At 30.9% G+C, this 27,476-nt stretch overlaps 1 protein-coding gene across 1 annotated transcript; it reads left to right on the forward strand.

The window, feature by feature from the left end:
• Positions 1-18,902: 18,902 nt before the first annotated feature.
• On the forward strand, positions 18,903-22,065 carry LOC133671283 (putative receptor-like protein kinase At5g39000). Its single transcript, XM_062092007.1, has one exon. It carries the CDS (start codon positions 19,069-19,071, stop codon positions 21,745-21,747), a length of 2,679 nt encoding a protein of 892 aa, XP_061947991.1. The 5' UTR covers positions 18,903-19,068; the 3' UTR covers positions 21,748-22,065.
• The last annotated feature ends 5,411 nt before the right edge of the window (positions 22,066-27,476 follow it).

A 27,476-nucleotide genomic window follows, 5' to 3' on the forward strand; every position in this document is an offset into this window, starting at 1 on the left:
TCTGTCGTTCTCCCTCTTGTGTTTCCTCACTGTCACCTCTCCTCTCTCGTTTCTTTTCTCTTCCCCCCCTCGGGTTCTTCCTCCCTGTTCTGCTCTCTGTCTCGTTGCTTTTCTCCTCTTTACGTTTCACCTTCTCTGTTTTCTTTCTCCTCTGTCTCGTTCCCTCCCCAGTGTTTCTGCCCCCCCACGTTTTCTCCTTTTTTTCTCTGCTTTTATAGCCAAAACTGCGTGCGTTTTTTCTTTTATATTAAAGACGTTCGGTAATGGTCCCATAACTGAAGCAATCAAGCAATCTGCGGCATTTTCTTCTTGCGGTTCCTGTCTGCTGAAACGGCTGCTTTGAAGATGGTGATGAATAGTGTCTAAGGAAACGGCGCCGTTTCACAATTCAAATGAATATTTTCGATTCGGTCCTTGGCTGTTTTGACAATTTTGTAATCAAGCCCCCCAGATGAATTGTAATTGGATCCTTTGCTTTTATCGCCTATTTCGGTTTAGTCCTTGGTTTTGGATTGTTTCAATTAAGTCCCTAATTGGCCATCAAACTTCAATAATTATACAATTAAGCCCCTGATTTGACCAAATCAACTCTTCAAAATTATAATTGAACCCCCAGAACTTTGATTTCTTCCAATAAAACCTAAATTGACTTAAAAGATCAATGTTCTTGCAACCAAACCCTCCATAAATTCAATTAAACCTTAGATAAAATTTAATTTAGTCCATAAACATCTGATTTTGAACTTTTCTTCCTCAAATTGAATTTTCCTTATTAACAAGGCTATCACTGTCAAATTTCAACCTTTTGTATTTTTGAATCTCCTCAACCAATTTTGGCATTTTTTTAGCATTCCAGCATCCTTTTCTCGCTCCTATTATTTTTTGGATATCTTCTGAATATTTTTTTGATATTTTTGTTATTTTCTTATTTTTTTGTGGGAACCCAAAAATAGGTAACAACAATTAGTGTGTCTAGTAGAATGATTTTATTGCAGTACTATGCATATTCAGCATTAATTGGAACCAATTTTTCATGTTATTTGGCCACTCAGCCGCAAGATCACCACAATTTCAAGCTAACAATATGAACAAGTGCATGCTTAGTAATTAAGAAGTTAGGGATGCTCAAGCTATCTGATTCAAAATTCGGATCACTTGGATGAAAGGAAATCAATAGACTGAGAAGATTTATCTCTATGCAAGCAACTCTTTATTTATAAAATAAAAAAGCTGACTTTTTTCCCAAAAAATGTGTTCCTTTCTCCTATCATAACATGTTTAATCAATATGTTAAAACCAAATTTTATTTGACATATAAAAACAAGATTATTTGACATATACTCAGATTCAAATAAAATACAAGAAGTTCATCTATTTTTTCTTAATTTTAAAATAATTTCTAAAGAATATTTCACCAGTAAAAAAAAATAAAGTCAATTAATAAATTTATATATATATATATATATATAGAGAGAGAGAGAGAGAGAGAGAGAGAGGAGATATATTTTAAATATAGATATTATTAGTATTTTTTATGAGTTATAAGTTTTAATTTTTTTTTTTTCAAGGTCAGCTCAAGAAGTAATTAATAAAATATCACTAGTTACTTTTTGAGCATTATAAAAAAAATTTACACACAATAAAAAAAATAAAAAATATATTTATTGCATGCAGATATATGGTATTAGTACGTAAAATAGTAAATTGATAACAACATTGTAAGACTTTCATGTTATTATTTTCCGAAATATATTGGACATCATTATCTTTGCCAACTTATCAAGTGATATTATAGAGAAAATAAGAAAAAAAAATATTAAATAAGAATTAAAATGATTGTATAAATTAATAAGATAAAACAACGTGAATTTACTAGTTATATATATCTAAATTTATTAAAATCAATAAAGAAAGGTCCACATGTTAAGGACGAAAAATCTGACGTCTCATTTCCAGAACATTACCAATATATTTCCATAATTTGTTTTTTGTTTTAATTCTACGGAAATATACAGAAGTCTGATTATGATATCTTCAAAGTTAATTTTCTTGGAAAGTGCGGATTTTTTTAATGTTGAATTATTGGTTGCATAACGCCAACGACTTGAAAGTCTTTGATGCCCTTTCAAAGGTCACTGCTACACAGCACAGACGAGACGACCTTTAAAAGGTCACTTACTACACAACACAGACGACCTTTCAATGGTCACTTCTTCCATTTCCAATTGGTCCACTCTATCTGTTGCCTCATAACGTGCATTAGATGTTTACTAGTTACATCAACGCGCGATACCGCGGATCATTTAAAAAAAAATATATATAAAAAAAATTAAAATCTAAAAGTATTATATATTTCTGTAAAGTTATTTTCAAAAATCTTGGATTTGGCTACAACGTCTGACCTAAAAGTAATATTTATAATATTAATAATAACATTAAACTTGCATGACCCAAGTTTAAGTGGGTTTGGCTGCAATACCAGACCCAATAACCTTAGAAAATTATAAGTAGAAAAATTGCTGCAATCCACAATGTTTTCAAGGAAAAAGCTATAAAGCTAAATTCTCAACCAGATTAATATTTGAAAAATTAAATGAACAAAGAAAATTTTGAAAAAAATCATAAAAAAAACCTAAAAGGGAAAAAAAAAAACATGCAGGGAAACATTGTATCAATCTATAGTGTTTCATGAGGAAATCTACAGTTGTAATTCTCAACCAACTCAATATTAAAAATAATAAAATCGATAAAGATAATTTTGAAAAAAATCATAACAAAAAAAAATCATATGGGGGAATACTGTAGCAATCCACAGTGTTTTTAAGAAAAAAACCACGAAGCTAAATTCTCAACCAGCTCAAAATAAAAAAAATAGAATCGACAAAGACTATTCTGGAAAAACAAAACGAAAAAAACCATTTAAAAAAAACCTTGTGGGGGAAACACTGTAGCAATCCACGGTGTTTTAAAGAAAAAACTACAAAACTAAATTCTCAACCAGCTCGATATTAAAAAAAATAAAAATAAAAACAATTCTAAAAAAACACAAAAAGAAGAAGAAGACAATTTTGGAAAAAAAAACAATGAAAAAATGAAAAAAATTAGGAAAAAAACATGTGGAGAAAATTAAAGCTGAATTCTCAACCAGCTCAATATTTAAAAAAAAAACATGTGGGGAAACACTGTAGTAAAACAATAAAAATATGGGGAAATATTGTAACTATCCACAATGTTTTAAAGAAAAAAACTACGAAGCAAAATCGACAAAGACTATTTTGGAAAAAAAAGAAGAAATAATTCATAAAAAAAAAAAGTCATATAGGGAAACATTGTAGTAATCCATAAGTTTTTCTTTAAAAAACTAATGAAGAAAAGGAACAAAAATCTGAATGAACTGGGTTAACCCTTCAAAGCAGGTTAATCCGTCAAATCTTGGATTCGCGTCGTGAAAGTTTGATATCTAAATAAAAAAAATTGAACATTAACAAACTAAATTAATCAAAAAAAATTAATTTAAAAGGAAAAAAACTAAAACAAACAAAAGGCATCAGCTTTCTCACTGTGGACTGCACTGTGCAGTCCACAGTCAAAAGCATAAAAACGGCAAAAAAACAAAAAGAAAATTTTTTTTTCTTTAATTAGCCAAACCTAATAACTAAATAAAAAAAAGTCATCAACCAATAACTAAATAGAAAAACATTTTATATTAATGAACTAAATTAAATAAAAAAATATTAATTCAAAAGAAAAAATAACAGAAAAAAACTTATAAGAAGAAAAAAACTAATGAAGAAAAAGAAAAAGAATCTAAATTAACTAGGTAACCCGTTAAACCTAAGATCCATATCATGAAAGTTTGATAACTACATAGAAACATATTTAATATCAACAAACTAAATAAAAAAATTAAATAAAAAAAAAAGAAGGCATCAATCTTTTCACCGTGGACTGCACTGTGCAGTCCATAGTGAAATGCATAAAAAAAACATAAAAAAACTAAAGGCATCAGCCTTTTCACTGTTGACTGCATGTAATATTAAAAGATGAAATCGGAAGAAAAAAACTAATAAGGAAAAAAAAATCTGATTCAAATGGGTTAACCCGTCAAACTTGGGATCCGTGTCATGAAAGTGTGATAATTAAATAGAAAAAAGATTTAATATTAATGAACTAAATTTAAAAAAAAATAAAAAAGGAAAAAGCAAAGAGAAAAAAAAACCTACAGGAAGAAAAAAACTAATGAAGAAAAAGAAAAAAAAATCTAAATCAACAGAGCTAAACTAATGAAGAAAAAATTTAATATTAAGAAACTATAGAGAAAAAAATAAAGTGCAGTCCACAGTAAAAGGCTTAAAAAGAAAAAAAAAGGAAAAAAAAAACCAAAGGCATACGCCACGGGTTAATTTTTTTTTTGTGTATAAAAAATATCAAAAAAAGCCAAGATCTAAGAGTGTTAGGTCTTTCTGCAAAGATATACCCAAAAGCCTTGGGTCTAGCTGCAACGCTTGACCCAAGAGTAATATTTATAATATTAATAATAATATTAAATTTACATGACTTAAGTTTAAGTGAATCTGACTGCAACACCGGACCCAAGAGCATTGGAAGTGGGTTTAGCTATAAGGTCGTGTCATAAAAGTGTGATAACTAAATAGATTAATGAAAAATAAAAAAACAAAGAAAAAAAACCAATAGGAAGAAAAAAAACTAATGAAGAAAAAGAAAAAAAAATCTAAATTAACTGGGCTAACCCTTCAAACCAGGTTAACCCATCAAACCTAGGATCCGCGTCATGAAAGTTTGATAACTAAATAGGAAAAAAAATTGACGGGTTTAACCAGAATTAACTGGGTTAACTCGTCAAATCAAGTTAACCCGTCAAACCCGGAATACGTGTCATGAAAATCTGATAATTATATAAAAAAGAAATTTAACATTAACAAACTAAACTAAACGAAAAAAATTAATTAAAAAGAAAAAAAATTCTGGGTTAACTCGTCAAACCAGGTTAACCCATTAAACCCGGAAACCGTGTCATGAAAATCTGATAACTAAATAAAAAAAAATTAACATTAACAAACTAAATTAAACAAAAAAATTCATTAAAATTTTTTTTAAAAAAAAAGATAGCTACAGTACTTTTTAGGATATGTTATAATATAATATAATATAATATAATATAATATAATTATATATTAAAAATAAAGAAATAATGGAGAAAATAAAAAGGCATAAAAAAAGCTATAGTACTTTTTCACGCCTTTTAAAGTATTCCTTAACATGAAACTTGGGCCAAAGGCTTGGAACTTTGCCTACAACATGTATTTGCCTTTAATATTCCATTTTTCACGCCAGAGTGGGCATCTTATTTTAAAAATTGACCTTTTATTTTTTGTTCAATTTTGCATTATTCTTAATTTCCCTTTCACTACTTACCTGTTTATACTTAATATGAAATAAAAAATAATAATTAGCCAACGCAAAGCATGGTTGACTCAGGCAAAAACTATAAGGATAAATTTAAGCATAAAAAAATTACAGACATGAACCATAAATTCATAATTTTTTTATCTGAAAATAAATTCATGAAGTCTATTTTTTTTAGATGTTTACAAGACCTATAAATAGATTAAAAAAAAACCCTACACCTACTAGAAAACAACTAAAAATCTAAAAGCACAAAGGAAATTAAAATAAAAAACCATATTAAATAATAAATCCAAAAAAATCTAGAAAAAATAATAAAATTGACCCAAATAGCAGCATCCACACTTGATTCCTAATTCTAAAAGGTCCAACAGTCTGATAAGAGAAGCAGTTTTAAGGTGTTAACCTAATCTGATACGACAAAACCTCCTCTTAGACCTAGACATGTCTAATTGATTTATAAAAACATATGTTAGATATCCATATAGTCTATCTAGGTCAGATCCCTATCCAGTTATATAAAATCTCTATTTTATTGTATCATATCTTTACCAAAATACTCATGATCTTTAATTACTACAAGTTCGACTACATCAATGGTTTGAATCTCTCTATGTATTGAAAGGAGCTGATAAATCTCATCTCCTCTCTATATTTTTTCTTACCACTTCTAGCAACAACAAAAAAAGAGTTTGTAACCATCTAGGTGGTGGCCCAGTGGTAAGAGCTTGGGACCAAGAGATTTGCTCCCTCTGTGGTCTCAGGTTCGAGCCCTGTGGTTGCTCATATGATGGCCACTGGAGGCTTACATGATCGTTAACTTCAGGGCCCGTGGAATTAGTCGAGGTGCATGCAAGCTGGCCCAGACACCCACGTTAAACTAAAAAAAAAAAAAGAGTTTGTGCTGTCAAGAAAAAAAAAGGATTTCTATTCTACCAAGATTTTAGATGTTTTTTTTCCTGTGTGGATAAATGACATCAAACTTTAGCGTAATATTTATATTTATATAACTTATACTTTTATTCATCGTGAATATGTCAAACTTACTTTTAGACTCCAAAATTTGGTCCCCATTTCTTATATATATAAAAGAGAAATGCGAACCATCTAGGTGTTGGCCCGGTGGTAAGAGCTTGGGACCAAGAGGTTTGCTCCCTCTGTGGTTTCAGGTTCGAGCCCTGTGGTTGCTCATATGATGGCCACTGGAGGCTTACATGGTCGTTAACTTTAGGGCCCGTGGGATTAGTCGAGGTGCGCGCAAGCTGGCCCGGACACCTACGTTAAACTAAAAAAAAGAGAAATGCGGACCAAACTCTCTCTCTCTCTCACACACACACACACATACACACACACACACACACACACACACACACACATATATATATATATATATATATATATGAGAGAGAGAGAGAGAGAGAGAGAGAGAGATAAAAGAATTTGGTCTCCATTTCTTTTTTATATATATATTACTAGTATGGTGTTCCACGTTAACAAAAAGAATGTTAAGGCAATGATAATCTAAGTTAAGTCAAGTTAACTTGAATAACCCGTGATTTAGAATAAAATATTAGTATAATTCTATAGAAAAGAAAGCGAAAAAAATAATAATGCTCTAAGCCTAATAACCTAATGTCAGAATATGAAACTCGAAAAATAAAAACATCAATGAAAAAACACGAGTCAACTCGGGCTCATCCAACTACCCGCTACCCTCGATATGAGATCAAAATAAAAAAATAAATTAAAAAAAAGACTTAAAAGAAAGATCGAAGTTAAATCAATAAATAAAATGTCAAGAAAACAAATGAGTCCACCCGGGTTAACTTGACTTACTCGTAACTCGGGCCAACCTCATATAAAGAAAAGTGGAAAAAATCACTAAGATCATGACCCAACAATCTAATGTCAAAGAATTAAATTGAAATAAAAAATCATTTAAAAAAAATGTAAAAAAAATTGAGTCAGCCATGGTTCAGTCGACTAACTCGCAGCCCGCAGAATGTGATTGGGATAAAAAATTATTTTAAATAAAAAAGACCTAGAAAAAAAGACCGGCAAAAAATAAAAGAAATATCGAAAAAACCAAAGTCAACCCAGGTTAACTTGACAAACTTGCGACTTAGGATAACCCCACATAAAGAAAAATGAAAAAAAAATCACAAAGCCTGCCCAATAATGTAATTTCAAATGATGAAATAAAAAAAATAAAATTAAAAAAACCATAAAAAGTCTAAGACATGTGATATGAGATCGAGACAAAGTCACATAAAAGAATGAGGAAAAAACCATGAAGCTCAAGACCCAATAACTTAATGTCGAGTAATGAAATAAAAAAATTAAATAAAAACCATGAAACTCAAGATTGAATAAAAATTAAAACTCGAATGAACCTGGGTTCCCTAGCAAACCCATGACCTAGGATAAGATAGAAAAAGAAAAGTGGAAAAAACCATAAAACTCAAGATCTAATAACCTAAAGTTAAATGATAAAATTGAAAAATAATCAATTTTAAGAAAAGGATATAAAAAATATTGAAGTTAAATTAGGCTAATCCTCGAAACTAGTGACCTGAGTCGTGAGATCAGGATTAAACCATAGAAAGCAAACACTAAAAAATACCAAGCAAAATCCCTAATCATCCAAAATTAGATAAACAAAACAAATAGCAATAAAAAATAAAGATGAAATCTAGCATAAAAATTAAATGAAAGAAAACAATGAGGGACTAAATTGAAAATTAAAAAATTTAAAAAAATGATAAAAAAAAAGTTAGAAATCAAAGAATGAGGACTAAAATTGGATATAAAAATTAAATGGAATAAAATAATGAGGAATAAAATTGAAAAAAAAAGCAATTAAAAGAATGAAGACCAAACTATATTGAGTAATAAAATAAAATAAAATATTTAGGGACAAAATTGAAAAAAATAAAGTTCAAAAAGCATTAAAAGCAAAAACAAATAGCAATAAAAAAATGATAACTAAAATTGATAAAAAAAATACAACCTGGAGGACACAATTGATTTTTGAAAGGAGTGATACAAATTTTGAGGCTAGAAGAGAGAAAAGAGAGAGGAGAAGAAAAAGATTCATAAGAGCTTAACCTCATCTCTATCCTGAACACGTGACCTACTACTGTGAAAATGACGATGCTTTGCTTTATACGCTGTAGCGGATGATGACATTTGACCATTGTGAGGTATAAAATGTGTCGTCTTAAAAACACAAATGCCTCCTAAATGATGAGACGTGAGTGGCATGCACTAACCACATTTTTTAAATTAATTTTATATATGGTCAAGGTCTTAATTGCCTCCTATCCAAATAGATAATTATAAAATAACCGTGTTGAAAAGGCTTAAGTGCCCCTAAACACAAGTTCTATTATAATTATTTTACTATGCATTCAAAGTGCAAAAACATGGTAATGATTTTTAAGGGCATGTAAATCATCATTTGAAATGTAAAAAGACTTACTTGCTTTTATTCAAAACGATAATGACTAATAAATCTAATAAAAAATACCTTTCTATTTCTAAGACCAAGTTAAATGAGTTTTTCTTTAAAGAAAAAAATAATAATTTTATTGTATGCAAAAACATGGTAATGACTTTTGTTGCTATTCCTCACCATGATTTTCCTCTTTTTTAATATTTTATTCTTAAATAATATTAATTACAATGATTGAAAATAACTAACGATCTATTTCTCTATATGTTTATTTAGTATTAATAGATCAATATTTTCATTCAATAGTAAAAAACCATAACATTGAAACATGGATCTTTTAAAATAATATTTTTTACGATGCAAGAAATAAGTAGTTATAGTAATTGTTTTACAGAATGAGTTTTTAATAGCAATCATCTTCATCTATCTACTTTTTTTATAATGAACTTGAAAAAGTGTGTAGCACAAGCAGCATTGATTTGAAAAAAGTTTTAATGAAAAGAAAATCCTTACAAAGGAAAGACCGATTCAAATCAATAAAAAACTACTAAAATATTATTAAAAAAGTTAAATTAATGAATTACCCAAAAAGTGTCTTATAAGCCCTAGTAAATCACCTTGTTTGTGTGCCATCTTTTTATGCCTGAAATCAAGCTGAAATAGAAAGAAGTGGCACCAAGACATGTCATAAATTACAAGCCTCTCAACCAAGTGCTTCAATACATTAGATATCCAACACACAATAAGAGAGATCTTATGAAGAGACTTTAAAATGCTTCAATATATTCAAAATTTGATACGAATTATTTGATTTAAAAAAAAATCATTACAAAACAACATTCATTGTTTCATTTGTTCATCACAAATGAGATGTAATGCATTTTGAACTAAAAAAATACCCATTCAAAACTTCAAGTCATCCTGAATGACATCTTTAATCCGTATTTAAAATTTATGATTGTATATATAGATTGTATCTTTTTATTTTTAAAATCAATAACCAAACATTTCAACAACTTACAAAAGACCTGTCTCCTCCTCCAGCCTCTCTATTTTAGATTAATTATATTTGAATTTATGAATATTTAAATTTATAATAAATATTTTATTTTGATATTATTTTATTTTATTTTAATAGATTTAAAAAATATATATTTTTTAAAATTATTATTAATGGAGTTACTAACAGGCTTAGTCTGTTAGTATATTTCAAAAAGTTAAAAATATTTACTATATATATATATATATATATATATATATATATATATATATATATATAGTAAATATTTTTAACTTTTTGGAAGTTACTAACAGGTACACACACTAAATGAAGATATTATTATCATTTTTTATGAGTTATGGGTTTTATTTTATTTTTTTGTTATTTGTTTTTCAAGGTCAGCAGCTGAAGAAGTAACTAATAGAATACATTGATTGTCATGTATATAATATAGTGATGATAACATTATAAGACTTTAATGTTATTATTTTGCGAAATATAATTTTCTTGGAAAGTGCGGATTTTTTTAATGTTGAATTATTGGTTGCATAACGCCAACGACTTGGAAGTCTTTGATGCCCTTTCAAAGGTCACTGCTACACAGCACAGACGAGACGACATATCAAAGGTCACTTACTACACAACACAGACGACCTTTCAAAGGTCACTTCTTCCACTTCCAAAGGCTTGGACCTAGGCTTTGGTCCTCTCTATTTGTTGCCTCATAACGTGCATTGGACATTTCGAAGGCTTGGAACTTTGCCAACAACATGTATTTGCCTTTGATATTCCAGTTTCCACTCCGGAGTGGGCATCCTATTTTAAAAATTGACCTTTCATTTTTTGTTCAATTCTGCATAATTCTTAATTTCCCTTTCACTACCTCCCTGTTTATGCTTAATATGAAATAATAATAAAAAAAATTCAAACAACTCAAAGCATGGTTGATGCAGCCGATCGAGACCTGTAATGATAATTTTATGCATATATAGAAAAAGATTACATATATGAACTATAAATTTATAATTTATTTATCTAAAAATAAAACTAATAAAGTCTGCTTTCTTAGATGTTTACAAGTCTTATAAATAGATAAAAATAAAACTCTACATCTAATAGGAAACAACTAGAAATCCAAAAGCACAAAGAAAATTAAAATAAAAAATCAAATTAAATAATAAATTCCAAAAAAACCTAGGAAAAATAACAAAATTGACATAAACAGCAACATCTAGGCTTGATTTCTAATTCTAGGAGATCCAATAGTCTAATAAGAGACGCAGTCTTAATATGTTAACCCAATCTGACGTGACAAAACCTTCTCTTAGATCTAAACATGTGTCTCATTGATTTATAAAAACATATGTTAGGCTATCCATATAGTTTGTCTAGGTAAGATCCCTATTTAGTTGTATAAAATTTCTATTTTATTGTATCATATCTTTACCCGATTGCTCAGAACCTTTAATTATTATAAGCTCAACTATATCAGTGGTTTGAATCTCTGCGTATTAAAAGGAGTTGATTAATCTCATCTCCTCTCTATATCTCTTTTTTACCACTTCTACCCAAAAAAAAAGAGAGTTATTGCTGTAACAAAAAAAGGATTTCTAATCTACCAAGATTTTAGATTTTTTTTGTTCGTGGATAAATGACATCGAACTTTACGTAATATTTATATTTATATAACTAAACTAATAATATTTCAATTAATCTAATTTTGCACTTTTATTCATCATGAATATGTCAAACTTACTTTTAGATTCCAATGACCCCCCTCCAATTCTCTTTTAAGTGAAAAAAATAAGAATGCTTAAAGCCCAATAATTTAAATCAAAAGATAAAACTTGAAAAATAAAATTTAAAAATAGAAATGTCGAAGAAAAAACACGAGTCAACCCTAGCTCACCCAACTAGCCGCTACCCTCAATATGAGATCAGAATAAAAAAATAAATTAAAAAAAACTTTTAAAAAAAGATCAAAGTTAATGTCAAGAAAACAATTGAGTCCACCCGGGTTAATTTGATTAACTCGTAACTTGAGCCAACCTCATATAAAGGAAAGTGGAAAAAATCACTAAGATCATGACCTGACAATCTAATGTCAAAGAATTAAATTGAAATAAAAAATCATTTAAAAAAAAACAATGTAAAAAAAAAATTGAGATAGCTAAGATTCACTCAACTAACTCGCGATCAACAGAATGTGATCAAGATAAAAAATTATTTAAAATAAAAAGGTCCTAGATAAAAAGATCAAAGAAAAATAAAAGGAATATAAAAAAAACCCGAAGTCAACCCAGGTTAACTTAACAAACCTGCAACTCAGGATAACCCCATAAAAAGAAAAATGAAAAAAAATCACAAAGCTTAAGGCATAATAATGTACTTTCAGATGATAAAATTAAAAAAACCATAAAAAGTCTAAGACCTGTGATATGAGATCAAGATAAACTTACATAAAAGAATGAGGAATAAACTATGAAGCTCACGATCCAATAACTTAATGTCGAATTATGAAATAAAAAATTAAATAAAAACCATGAAACTCAAGACTAAATAAAATTTAAAACTCGAATGAATCTGGGTTCACTCAGCAAACCTATGACCTAGGATAAAATAAAAAAAGAAAAGTGAAAAAAACCATGAAACTCAAGATCCAATAACCTAAAATGAAATAATAAAATTGAAAAATAATCAATTTTAAGAAAACAGCATAAAAAATATCGAAGTTAAATTGAGTTAAATCTCAAAACTAGTGACATGTGTCATGAGATCAAGATTTAACCATAGAAGGCAAACTCTAAAAAATACCAAGTAAAATCCCTAATCATCCAAAATTAGATAAACAAAACAAATAGCAATAAAAAAAAATAAAGATTAAATCTGGCATAAAAATTAAATGAAAGAAAACAATGAGGGACTAAATTAAAATTTAAAATAAATTAAGAAAATGATAAAAAAAAAATAGCAATAAAAGAATGAGGATCAAAATTGGACACAAAAATTAAAGGAAATAAAATGATGATGAATAAAATTGAAAAAAAAAGATAGCAATCAAAAGAATAAGGACCAAATTGGATTAAATAATTAAATAAAATAAAATGTTTAGTTACAAAATTGAAAAAAATAAAGTTCAAAAAGCATTAAAAGCAAAAATAAATAGCAATAAAAAAAATGATAACCAAAATTGATATAAATATAACCTGGAGGACACAATTAATTTTTGAAAAGGCTGGTGCAAATTTTGAGGGTAGGAGAGAGAAAAAAAAGAAAGAAAAAAAAGGTTAATCAGAGCTTAACCTCACCTCCATAAATAGATGTTTACAAGACTTATAAATAGAAAAAAAAAACCCCTACATCTACTAGGAAATAACTAGAAATCCAAAAGCACAAAGGAAATTAAAATAAAAAATCAAATTAAATAATAGATCCCAAAAAAACCTAGGAAAATAACAAAATTGACCTAAACAACAACATCTAGGCTTGATTTCTAATTCCAAGAGATCCAATAGTTTAATAAGAGAGGCGGTCTTAATGTGTTAACCTAATCTGACGTGACAAAATATTCTCTTAGGTCTAAACATGTCTTACCAGTTCATAAAAGCATATGTTAGATTATCCACGTAGTCTTTATAGATTAGATTTCTATCTAATTGTATAAAATTTTCATTTAATTGTATAATATCTTTATCTCAATACTCAGAACCTTTAATTGCTATAAGCTCAACTACATTAATAGTTTGAATCATTCTTTGCATATTACTCATAAATCTCCTTTTCTCTATATATCTCTTTTTTACCACTCCTAGCAAAAAAAAAAAAAAACAGAGAAAGAGAGTTTGTGTTGTCAAGGAAAAAAGTGATTTATAATCGTTACGAGAATTTTAAATTTTTTTTGTTGTGTAGATAAATGACATCAAACTTAAGTAATATTTATATAACTAAACTAATTATATTTCAATTAATCTAATTTTGTACTTTTATTCATCATGAATATGTCTTCAATGATCTCTTTCTCTCTCTCTCTCTCTCTCTCTCACTCTCTCTCTCTCTCTCTCACACACACACACACAGATATATATATATATATATATATATATATATATATATATATATATATATATATATATATATATATATATATATATCTGTGTGTGTGTGTTGAAAAATAAAAGAATTTGGTCCCATGGTGATAACCTAAATTAAGTCAGGTTAACTTGACTAATCCGTGATCCATCATAAAAGATCAGGCTAACCTTATAGAAAAGAAAGAGAAAAAAAAAACTTAAAACTCAATAATCTAATGTCAAAAGATGAAACTAGAAAAATAAAATTCAAAAGTAGAAACATCAAAGAAAAAACATGAGTCAGCTCGGACTCACCCAACTACCCGTTACCCTCGATATGAGATCAGAATAAAAAATATTTTTTTTTAAGACTTAAAAAAATATCAAAGTTAAATCAATAAATAAAAAGTCAAGAAAACAATTAAGCCCACCCGGATTAACTTGACTAACTCATGACTCGAGTTAAACCTCATATAAAGGAAAGTGGAAAAAATCATTAAGATCATGATCCAACAATCTAATGTTAAAGAATTAAATTGAAACAAAAAATCATTTAAAAAAAACAGTGTGAAAACAATTGAGTTAGCTGAAGTTCGCTTAGCTAACTCGCAACCTACAAAATGTGATCTGGATAAAAAAATTATTTAAAATAAAAAGAACCTAGAAAAAAAGACTGAAGTAGAATAAAAAGAATATTGAAAAACTCAAAGTCAAGCCAAGTTAACTTGAAAAACCTGTGACTCTGGATAATCCAATAAAAAAATGAAAAAAATCACAAAACTTAAGGCCCAATAATGTAATTTCAAATGATGAAATAAAAAATAAAATTAAAAAAACCATAAAAAATCTAAGACATGTGATATGAGATCGAAATAAACCCACATAAAAGAATGTAGAAAAAAATCATGAAGCTCAAGACCCAATGACTTAATATCAAATAATGAAATAAAAAAATTAAATAAAAAAACTTGAATGAACTTGGGTTCACCCAACAAATCTATGACCTAGGATAAGACAAAAAAAGAAAAGTGAAAAAAATCATGAAACTCAAGGCTTGATAACCTAAAGTTAAATGATAAAATTAAAAAATAATCAATTTTAAAAAAAGAGAATAAAAAATTAAAATTAAATTGGGCTAATCCTCGAAACTAGTGACTTGTGTAATGAGACCAGGATTAAACTATAGAAGACAAACTCTAAAAAAATACTAAGCAAAATTTCTAATCATAAAAAATTAGATAAACAAAATAAATAGTAATAAAGAAAATGAGGACCAAATTTGGCATAAAAATTAAATGAAAAAAATAACGAGAGATTAAATTGAAAATTAAAATAAAATAAGAAAATGATGAAAAAACAATCAAAGAATGAAGACCAAAATTTCATATAAAAATAAAATAAAATAAAATGATGAGGGATAAAATTAAAAAATAATAATAATTAAGAGAATGAGTACCAAACTGATTTAAAAAATTAAATGAAAAAAAATGTTTAGGGTCAAAATTGAAAATAAATAAAGCTCAAAAAACATTAATAAAAAGATAAATAGAAATAAAAATTAATAACCTGATATGAGAATGAATATTGTTGATGGTTTAGGAATAACTCTTGATAAATGGAAGTGATGTTGTAGAAATAGCTTTATTGATGATACGAGAATAAATATTGTTGATGGTTTCAAATAGAAGTATATATTGCTATTACTTCTATTCAACCATATTCTAAAAAAAATTCTAAATATTGAAACTTTAAGAGTGGTCTGGTTAATACGGAAAAATTTTCTAAAGATATAAAAAAATAATTTAAAATAAAAAAATTATCTCTTAAAGCTAGTATCATCAGACTGCCTCTCCCCTGACGTCCCAGCTGTGCACGTGCTTGAAGCGCAGATTGAAGACGTCTTTGGACATGTACCTCATGCGCCCAATAACATATTTAAAAGGTTTTCAACTCAATTGATATGATCTTTATGTGCATTATATGCATAAAAGATGATTTATTAAGGCTAATACGGGATATGGAATATTTTATTAGTTTTTTAGTTATTTTCATTGTAAATTATTATTATTATTATTATTATTATTATTATTATTATTATTATTATGGGGTTAAGAATGACAAATATAGTAATAGTATCATAATTTATTTTCATATAAAAAGCCATAAGGAACCGATTTGGTCAATAATGAAGCTAGCTCTAAGTTAACCATTTATTGCGTGCATAGAAATAAAAACAAGCCAGCAAATAAAAGGCCAATGACTATGAGGAAACCAGGTGGCTATTTTAACTTATAGGTGTCATATCTCTTGCATGCTATTTGCTTATAATTTGTAGTTTTATATTTTGTTTGGTATTGTAAGTATTAGGTTTCGGATCTTAAACCAATGATAGGTTTTTCTAATTTTTTATTTTATTATTATTATTAAATTATTTTTCTATTTTATTTTGCTTGTGCCACTAAAAAATTTGGCGTGTATACTATTTCCAATTGATGTTAATTTTAATGGAAGTATACTATTTTTTTTATAATAAAATAAATATTCATGTGTATCGAATGAATAATTATAGATAATAAAAACTGTACCAAATATTAGGATAAAAAAGTAAAGAATTTCATCCACTTCAATTATTCAAAAAGTGCTTATCACGTTATCACGTCATCCATGACATATTTTCAACTTCAAGCAGAATTTAATTAGTTTTAAAGTTCAAAAAGCCTAATATAAATAAGTCTTTCATGTGTTCTAAACGCATAGCAAATTCATACCTTACATATATTCAATTGAAAAATCAACACTTTCTCTTAATTTATGAATATTAATAAACGAAAAAAAGAAAGCTTTCATGTTGAAGAAGAAAAAACCTTGAGATTCCATTTCCAAAATGTTATGCCAATAGATTTATGGGTATGTATGCCAATATATAGCACCAGTTCAAAAACCATTTCTATGGTCCCTTGTACCAACTGCTATACCCTACCATTTAATTAAATAAAAGTAAAAGAAATGCTAGTGTTTGTTAGCAGGATCACATCAAAAAATAATTGCAAATTTTTCAGAACTTAGCATCAGCTGATGGCCCATGCACTTGACTCGCACATGGTTCCGACAATTATTAGATGGCCCCTGGAAAACGCTGCAAGATGAGTGTTTGCATTATTGATACGAAAAATAAATTTAAAAAAATATTATTTTAATATATTTTTAAATAAAAAATACTATAAAAAAACAACTACCAAACACTAAAATAAGTGTTCATGGCTGCAAACGAACAATGAGGATAGACTTGGCGAGGACCATTATCCAACCAGTTTGCCAACTGTAAGCAATTAGTGCGCACAATGTCAAAATCACAGTCATGTGAAGACCTAAGTCAATGGAAAAAAGCTAGCCTTTCACTCCATATCCAGAGTTTGAATCCTTCTTAGCAGTGACGTCTATTTAGTGCTCTTCAAACTCTGTAACAGAAGGGTACAGGCAGAAAGAGATGAGGCCTCACGTAAGTATTGAAATCCTCTGGTGGCTCTCTTTAACTATCCTGCTGGTTTCTGTGATCACATCTGCTTCTACAGCTGCCTTTCTTGAAAGCAACTCGAGTCCCATTTTCAACGCCACAGTCGGTGAAGGTAATGAAGAGGAGTTCTCTATGGAATCTGAAGTGCATCAGAGACTGCTGGCCTATCCGGGTAATCATATTAACTATAAGAGTTTAGAACGACAACCAATTTGCAATGCACAAATATATCAAAACTGTGCAAAACCGATCAATCCTGACTCTCGGCCTTGTACTTACTACAATCGGTGCAAACGTGGTCATTGATCGAGGAAGAGGGGACAAAGGGGTCAGTTCTTTATCTGTCTGCGTGGGTTTCGATTTGAATAGCCACCCATAAAGCGCAAGGTGACCCAGTCCGTCTATGTGAGCTCCACCAAGATGGGTGGATCAGTTTGCTCTACGTGTAGGGTGACTGTCTGAATCTTTCTTCTTTCTTTCTACTCATGCTTCCGATGAGTAGAACAATAAAATTTGTATGTACTTTATGATGATTTATAATTGAAGAAAATAGCAAGCAATTGCTTTGTCGATACGATGTCTAGTGATTGTCTTTCTCGTGCACTAATTAATGGCGAAGCTTCCTCATTAATCTATTGCAAGCTATGAAGTTGAAAAACAGATCTTGGAATGTTCACAGGTTTGCTTAAGGTGTCCTGTTTGTACAAGATAAGAACATCTGCTAGACCTGTTCATTGTAGAGGACTTGGATTTTCCTTAGGATTGAAGTTAATTTCAGCATGATATTTTCAACAATGAAGCTCAATTTCATTTCATTTATTATTCCAATTATTTTTCATCCACCGAGAACTCCATTCAGTTTCCCCTCATGTATGGAAATCAAGCTTAACAGGATGATAGAGCACAAATTGCCATCTGCAGGGAAGAGAGGACAGCTTGCCTCTTCTTTACTAGTGCTATTGATTTCATTCGGCACCAAGTATGTCGAGAGGTAAATCCATTATTCTTCGATTAATGGGAAGAAAGATTTATCATTAACCAAGTTTTGTAAGCGATTACTATACCAGATGATAAGATTTTTGGTTATAAGCTCAGCCCAAAAAGGCACACTCATGAACCAAAACGCTTTGCACCTTTTGAAGCCTAATCTCCAAGCTGTGATTACTGCATTTGTTATGGTGAACACCAACCTGAAATACATTCAAACTCGTTAAGAATATTAATCAAATAAGAAATTAAGTGGTGTGTGTGATCTTAATCCAACAATTAACATGTTAAGGAAAAAAGAAAATCAAAATAAGTTTCATAGAAACCGAGTACTTTCAAGTCAATACTGATATCAACAAAATGGCAACTAGTGTGTTGAAATTAGACTATTCATGGCGTCTTTATTGCAGAATTAAGAACCACACAATGGAAAGCAGCCATCCAAAGCTGACCAAGTACAGCGACCAATATGTCCCATTAGCCATATCGTCGAATTTTCTTCTCCGCCGGGCTTCAAATATATTATTGGATTATTCTCAACTTGAGCAAATATGCTACTGTATGGAGACAAAAACACCATTGATCATCTTCCCTTAAATCAAAATCTTTGCATTTAATGCATAGGTTTTCTTACTCCAATTTATTCCACAAAAGAAATAGCATAATGTCCATCTTCATCGCTCTCTACCTTCTCCCTCCCCTCCATCTTTTCCTCTACGTTACTGCTACTACAGATTACTTGCAGAGATACAGCCCCACTGATCTAATACTCCTTAACTGTGGTGCATCCTCTAATTTGTCATCTCCAGATGGTCGTGGTTGGGATGGTGATTCCCAGTCTAAGTTTGCTGCGTCTAACCCCCCAGAAGCCTCATCTGTGTTTGCAGCCTCCAATCAAGACCCCTCTGTCAACCAAGTCCCATACATGACAGCCCGTATTTTTCACTCTAAATTCACTTACACATTTCCAGTCTTGCCTGGCCCAAAATTTGTGCGTCTCTACTTTTATCCAGCTTCTTACTCAAATCTTGATATATCCACATCCTATTTCTCGCTTAGTGCCAATAACTACGAGCTACTAAACAACTTTAGTGCCTCTCTTACAGTTCCTGCTATAAGACCTCCAGTGGACTACTTCACCAAAGAGTTCATCATCACCGTGTGGGACAACCAGAAGCTTGAATTAACCTTCATTCCGTCTCCAGCATCTTTTGCCTTCATTAATGGTATCGAAATCGTTTCCATGCCAGACAGCTTCTATGCTCGTGGCAGTGATAATCCACTGACCAATGTGGGCACCGATCTCTCCTATCTGGATAACACAACTGCGCTTGAGACAGTCTATCGACTGAATGTTGGGGGGCAAGATATCAGCAGCACAGGAGATACGGGCATGTACAGGACATGGCATCAAGATTCAGAGTATCTCCTTGGTGGACGAACTGGAAACACTCCATATCTCCCAGGCGTTAAGATAGAGTACACAACCAAAACGCCAGCTTACTCCGCACCTGCTATGGTATATAGTACTATGCGTTCAATGGGTCCTGAACCACGTGTTAACATGAATTACAATCTCACATGGATCTTCCCAGTTGATGCTGATTTCCATTATCTCCTTAGACTCCACTTTTGTGAGTTTCGAATGGAGTTCAAAAGTGTAAATCAACAGGTATTTTTAATATTCATCAACAATCAAACAGCAGAGTATGATGCAGATGTGATCCATATGAGCGGTGGTAACGGTATTCCAGTTTACAAAGACTACATCGTGCTGGTCCCTCAAGGGAGCCAGAGCAAGCAGGACTTGTGGCTCGAACTACACCCTAACATGGAACTGAAACCTACTTATGCTGATGCAATCTTGAATGGCTTGGAAATATTCAAGCTGAATACAACAGATGGAAATCTTGCAGGATTCAACCCTGATCCAACAGTGGCTCCTCCACCAGCAGAACAACATCCAAGTCTACAAGAGAGAAGAACGGGCAAAAGATCATCAATACTTACGGTTATAGGCATCGTTGGAGGTTCCATAGGTGCAGTATTTGCTTGCTCTCTTATTCTTTATTTCTTTGCTTTCAAGCAGAAGCGAGTCAAGGACCCTAGCAAGAGTGAGGAAAAATCCTCCTGGACTCTACTATCACAAACATCTAGGTCCACGACTACAATCTCTCCATCACTACCTACTGATCTTTGCCGACGGTTTACTTTTTTCGAAATCAACGAAGCAACAGGAAACTTTGATGATCAAAATATTATTGGTTCAGGGGGGTTTGGTACTGTGTATAAAGGATACATTGAATACGGTTTCATCGCAGTAGCCATCAAACGACTAGATTCATCATCAAAGCAAGGGACACGTGAGTTCCAGACAGAGATTGAGATGTTATCCAATCTTCGCCACCTCCATCTAGTGTCACTGATTGGATACTGTGATGATCATGGCGAGATGATCCTTGTATACGATTACATGTCAAGAGGCACCCTAAGAGAACATCTATACAAAACAAAGAGCTCTCCTCTTCCATGGAAGCAAAGGCTAGAAATATGCATTGGTGCTGCAAAAGGGTTGCATTATCTTCATTCAGGAGCAAAGCACACAATCATTCACCGTGATGTGAAGTCAACAAACATATTGTTAGATGAGAATTGGGTGGCTAAGGTTTCAGATTTTGGGCTGTCCAGATTGGGTCCCACTAGTACATCCCAAACCCATGTTAGCACTGTAGTTAGAGGTAGCATTGGATATGTGGATCCAGAATACTACCGTAGGCAACACCTAACAGAGAAATCTGATGTTTATTCATTCGGTGTGGTTTTGTTTGAGGTGCTATGTGCAAGGCCACCAGTAATTCCAAGCTCACCGAAAGATCAAGCAAGCTTAGCTGACTGGGCAAGAAAGTGTTACCATAGAGGAACCCTTGATCAGATCGTGGATCCACATTTAAAGGGCGAGGTTGCCCCTGCCTCTTTAAATAAGTTTGCAGAGATTGCTAACAGTTGCTTACATGGGCAAGGAATTGAACGCCCTAAAATGGGTGATGTCGTTTGGGGCCTTGAATTTGCATTGCAGGTTCAACAAACTGCTGAGAACAATGCCAACAATATGGAAAATAAAAGCTCATTTTCACCACGTCAAGATGTCATGACCACTGATGACGATGACATGTTTAGTGGAGCGGAGTCACATTCAAGGAGCACTGTTAGCACTCGCGAAAGTGTCACCCAAAGTGATCCAGATCAAAGAGCAAGGGGTGTGTTTTCTGAAATAATTGACCCAAAGGCAAGATGAGATTGAAATCATTTCTCAATGTGGACTGCTTAAAATATATGATTCGCAGCTTGCTTGCGTTAGATCATGTCTATGTATATAAACAGTAGCTTCAATTTGTTATAAGTGGAACTGGTGCCACTGTAGAATCCTGAGCTTGTGTTTTGCATATATCCATTATATTGTTGTAGCTTGATGTTATGCAAACTTAAGGTTAGCATGCGGTCAGTCCCAAGAAACTGATGGTGTAGAAACTCAGACTATTAAGGGTTTGCATTGCTCATAGATATTGATATTCCTCAATCGAATTTTCTGTGAAATATAGACTTTTTATTATAATCACGTCTTAAGGACACTTTCTTCGTAAACTACCTTAGACGAAGTCGTCTATAATATTCGATTGGATACTGCCAACGACTTGGAAGTCTTGCATGAGCTGAATTGCAATAGCATCAGCTTTCACCTCATTAATTCTAATTTTTTTCTTATACACACATCCTTCACGGTAAGCTTCATAACCACATGTATCTTTGTTATCTTCTCGTGGAGATCACTAATTAAAAATTTTGCATTAAATCTTTTTCTTTACCATCATTTTCAATATCGTCCTCATTAAATTTTGGTATTTGATTCCGGTTCATAAAAGAATTAGAATTATCAAAAATTTTAATTTCAATATTATATTTATCCCAATCAAAAAATTATTTTCTCTGCTTATATCTTTAAAACAAATTTTTAATACTAACCATGGATGTCAAATACCCTAGGCTGCTTACCTCCACCAACTAATGGGTTAATATTGTAATTTGTTTTTGCATGTCTTATATCATCTGAACATCTCTTTTTAATTTTATAATTTATTTTTGCATGTCTTCTATCATTATCTTTTGAACATCTCTTTCTCAAGAGAAACTTTTTCATTCCCTCCTACACGAGCATGTTTTATTTTACTACCTCTTTAAATCGTGGTTATTCTAGCACATAGCAAGCAAATAACCACCAGTATCATTGAACTTTAATATCAACTAACATAAACAAAAACATAAACAAACAAAAACAAAGCTATAAAGACAACCACTAGTATCATTGAAGTCAAATAAAATTGTCACACAAAACCCTAAATTATAATTTTATTACTGAATTTTTAAGTTGTTTTCCTTACTAAGAGGTTTATAACTTCTTAAATAAACTTAAAAACTAACCTAAATAAACTAGAAACCTAAAAATAAAAAAAAGTAATAAAAATTCTAAATAAACTAGGAAAATTAAATAAATAATTAAACATAAAATTGAACTTCTTACACTAAATAGAAAAAAAATTAATTAATAAATAAATTTTCCTAAAAAATCCTCCTTATAGAAGCTATTTATTGCTTATTGTCAGATATTGTGAAAGGGATTAAATTTCATTAAAATTCAATTCCCTATTTGAAGGTTTAGGTCAGTTTAGTGTTTTAAGATGTGTTGTTGGGTTAGGAATGGAAAATGAGGAACTTATATACAAAATATATTCTTAATCTATCACTTCAGACTTTTTAAATTGATAATAGAATATGATGGATGCAAATAAAATGAACCCAAAAAATCCTCCAAAATAGACCTAAAGAAATCCTCTAAAAAAAAAAAAGCTCAAAAAACACTCATGGAAGATGAGCTTAGGCATGATAGCCCGAGCCCACGCACCCAGGACATGGGCTCAGGCAAGTAGCCTATGCTCCCTGCATGGGCGTATAGACACCCAATGCATGGGCACTATGCAGTGCTTTAGGCGTCTCCTAGTGCATGTACGCTCAGTGCACCCCAATGAGCGTACACCCAAATGGTGCAAGGCATGCACCTCATAGCCCTCATGGGCACGGGTTGTCATGCCTAAGCTTAGTGTGTTTGGGTCCAAGTAGCGCTCCTAAACCTACTTTCACCTCTAATAGGCTCAGACACCTTATTTGAGCCCAACACTGGCTAGAGAATTTTTTCCAGACCCTACTTAGGTCTCTTGATATTTTATATTGATCAAATACATATTATTTTGAGTAGAATACGACTCAAAATATCACAATGTTGAAATTACACTTCAACCCATTCTCTTCACAAAAGGATAAGATTCATGAGCTATAAATACACCATGAATCCTTCAAGTCAAAGGTTCACAATCTCTTTATTTTTTACTGTGTATATATTTTCAGAGTATTTCTTTCTAAAATATTATTGCACTTTCTCTCTTTATAAAGTTACTGACTTTACAATCAGAGAATCCCCGCGTCCATCAAAGGGGACTTTTTGCAGGTACCAACTACCGGTCACCAAGCTTACTAAACATTACTTGCTACTAGTTACCAACCCTCTAGGCTTTTCATATCAAGTCACCAGATACATTAACTATGAAGAATTGATCAAATTGCTTGAACTAAAAGATCAACCAATTATCCAACATATCAGCCTTATTCTTAAGCATATTAAATTGTAGGACTCATGAGAATCCATCGTTACCTGCAAGCACATGGATCCAATATAGACTTACACGGCCACCATGTGTCTCCCTAAACTTAAGAATCAATGCTCCATTATCTATATATAGAGGGGCCTCTAATGAATTGTCTATACAATTTACTTGTGCTTTATGTTATTTTTTATCATTTCAATTTAGTACTTACTAGTTATATGATTTGCGTTTCGTTGCAGGTCAGATATTTTTATTTTATATAAAAACATTATATAAGCAAGTTTTTTCTACGCATTTCTTTAATAAAAAAATTTGAAGTGTGGATCAAAAAGTTTATACATGTAATCAAGTAAACCGAGAATTATGCGTGCTAATAAATAAATAAAAAGTCATTAACGATACCTAAAAATAAAAATTGAAAAATCAACAGACAGGTGTGGATCAAGATATTTAATCTCGCAAGACGGAACATTTACACGATTATGTTTACTAAATTTTGTTTATTGCAATGTATTTTTATTCAATCAAACAATAATAGAAATGGACAAACACATTAAATTGATTGAATAAAAAAATTATGTAAGACTACACATATTAGAAATATTATTTGAAAATAAATATTTTTTATTTTCAAAAATATAGTTCATCTATACAAAAGATAAAAAAAAAAAATTATAAATGAACCAGAAAAACCTCTTCAAAAATTAAAAACATAACCAAAAAATAATTATCATTTAAAAGAGATTCTCCAAACAAAATAAAAAAGAAAAGAGGTATTAATCTAAATATAAATAATAAGGATTAATCGAAAAAATAGGGGAAAAAAATCAGGTGTTGTATGGCCTGACTCATTTCATTAGGGCTCGCCCGACTGGACCTTTTTTTTTTTGCTTCACTTGGAGCGGATGACATATTGTCCATCCTTATTTAAAAAAAAAAAAAAAACCAGATGGCATGTCACCTATTGAGACAGACAACGCATCATCTGATCTTGTCCAGATTCTAATCATTGAAGTGGTTAAAAAATTAAGGCCTAAGTTTTTTTACTCAAAAACTCATTTTGACCCAAAATACTTATAAAAAACCTTAAGAATCATGATAAACTTATTCATGACCTAAAAAACCAAGAAACCCTCCGAAAAACATAAATGAATATGTAACCAAAAATCAGTCCGAGATCATTTTTTTTCTTAAACTTTAAATGTAAGAAAAACACCTAATATGAACTCTTCTAGTTAAAAGAAATTATTTAACACAAATATCATCCGTTTTAGTAACCTAAATTAGTGTCAACGACATGATTTTTTCTTTACCATTGAAATCCAGTGACCTCTCTCTCCTCTCTCAACAAAGAACTAAAAAATAACAAAAATAAATTTTTGTACCAAAATTAAATTGAAAAATATTGAGATATCAAAATTGTATAATCTGTGTTTTTTAAAATTCATAAACCAAAGTGCATCATTTTTAAAACTTAAAGCACACTGCCATGTTTAGTGTCTTTTTCATTTAAATCCCTCTTATTTCAATCTCACTCTTTCATGAGAAATCAAAATCAATTGGTCTTCAACTAGGACTAAATCGTCGAAAAAAAAGTTTAAGAACCAAATTGAAAAACAAATAAATTTTGGAAGTCCATCCGTAATAATATGTAAGAAAATAAACATTAAAATCATCCATAGTGAAAAACTCATACCTTTTAGTTTTATACTTAATGTTGTAGTTAGTTTATCACTTCAATGAAACAAGAGAAAGAAGAAATGTGCAGATTGTTTCAGTCTTTCGAACCCAAAGCGTGAGAACATTTCCAAGCATGAATCCCAAATCTCATTATCCACTTATGTTCATTGCTCCCTGAAATCAATATGGATGATATGCATTACCTTCTGACATTAAGTACAAAAATCACACAGCAATTCATCGAATCCCAGCACAAGAACTGTTAGCTGCAACACAATCCAACATCACCATCTAATTATCCAAGCTGGAAGCCAGTAAGAATTATGCAAGCAGATGCACGGCATGCGAACTGCAGCAAATAACACCTTCAGTAAACAAAAGCATCTTTGGCAAGCTTTCACTCCGAGGAAGCCTGATGTATAATGCTTTCACCATTAAGAGCAATTTTCAGTAGTTGCTTTTTCTCATTGCTGATATTGCAGCAATGAGTGCTTAAATCACCAAAACCAAAATAACCACCATTTTGAACCACCTGCAACTTTTGCATGTAACTAGAGAACCATGTATTGGAAATGAGTTCCAAAGAGTAATCAAACCTTATTATTGAAAAGAGATTTCATTCAGGTATACAACTGTTTCTGCCAAAGCACGTAACTCTGTGGTCTTCAGATACTACACTAAAATTTCTCGAGTTCAAAATGGAAAAATCACAACATAATTGCAACAGATAAAATATTTTGCTACAAGAATACACTAGCTATGCAAGATGAAAAATGGATATACCAGTGGAGCATCTAACTGACTCATTTATCCTAACCTTGCGTTCCTAGGGAGAGTAAAAGAATCGGTGCTTAGAATCTCAGGCGGATTAAAAAGTCTTTAAAATTCTGTAACTAATCCAGATTCAATAGGAGGTTCGCTCCTCAGTGGCAGTAACGCCAAAGACTAGACCAACAATTTTGTATCAGGGTTGGGAATACAAGAAAAGTTTCTTCTGCATGTGTAAAAATGCCAACTCCAAAGATAACTTGATCAAGCCACCTTCAGAACCGAATCTCTACCATTGATCAATAGCAGGTTCACATCTATTCATCCTTCGCACACAACCGCTCTGAATGGAGAAAAGAAAGGAATTCTCAAACTTAGCATATTGCAGACATACAAATAGATAGCAATTGCTTGAAAAACATCTTGCATAGAAAAACAAATGCAATCAACAAGCAAAATAATAATACCAGCAAGAACAAACATAGTCAAGCTGACATGTGGTCAGATTGTAGATAGTAGGTCCTATATAGACTAACCGGAAAAAAAAATTATATAATCAAAGCCTTGAAAAATGAACTATGGTCATTACCATTGAAGTTTCAAAAACAGGAGAGGCCTCGGTCAAATATCACTAAATTGTTGGCTGACCATCCACGTACCTTATAGGGAGCTCTCAGCCAATAAAAATCTCAATCCCTAAAAAAGTTATCTCAAAATTATGCTATAATAACTGTGTACTCTGATATTCCCTTACTTTAAACTACACAGGTGTCACCATAGATGAACAAAGAACTTTGTGACTTCAATAAATAAGCAAAAACAAGAGGAAGGCCAGATGTTAACTATATAAATTAATACTTCC

This window comes from Populus nigra, chromosome 13 (genome assembly GCF_951802175.1).
Source record: "Populus nigra chromosome 13, ddPopNigr1.1, whole genome shotgun sequence".
Lineage (NCBI taxonomy): Eukaryota > Viridiplantae > Streptophyta > Magnoliopsida > Malpighiales > Salicaceae > Populus > Populus nigra.

Coding starts and splice junctions, on each gene's coding strand:
- LOC133671283 (XM_062092007.1), top strand. CDS start 19,069: ATGCATAGGTTTTCTTACTCCAATTTATTCCACAAAAGAAATAGCATA.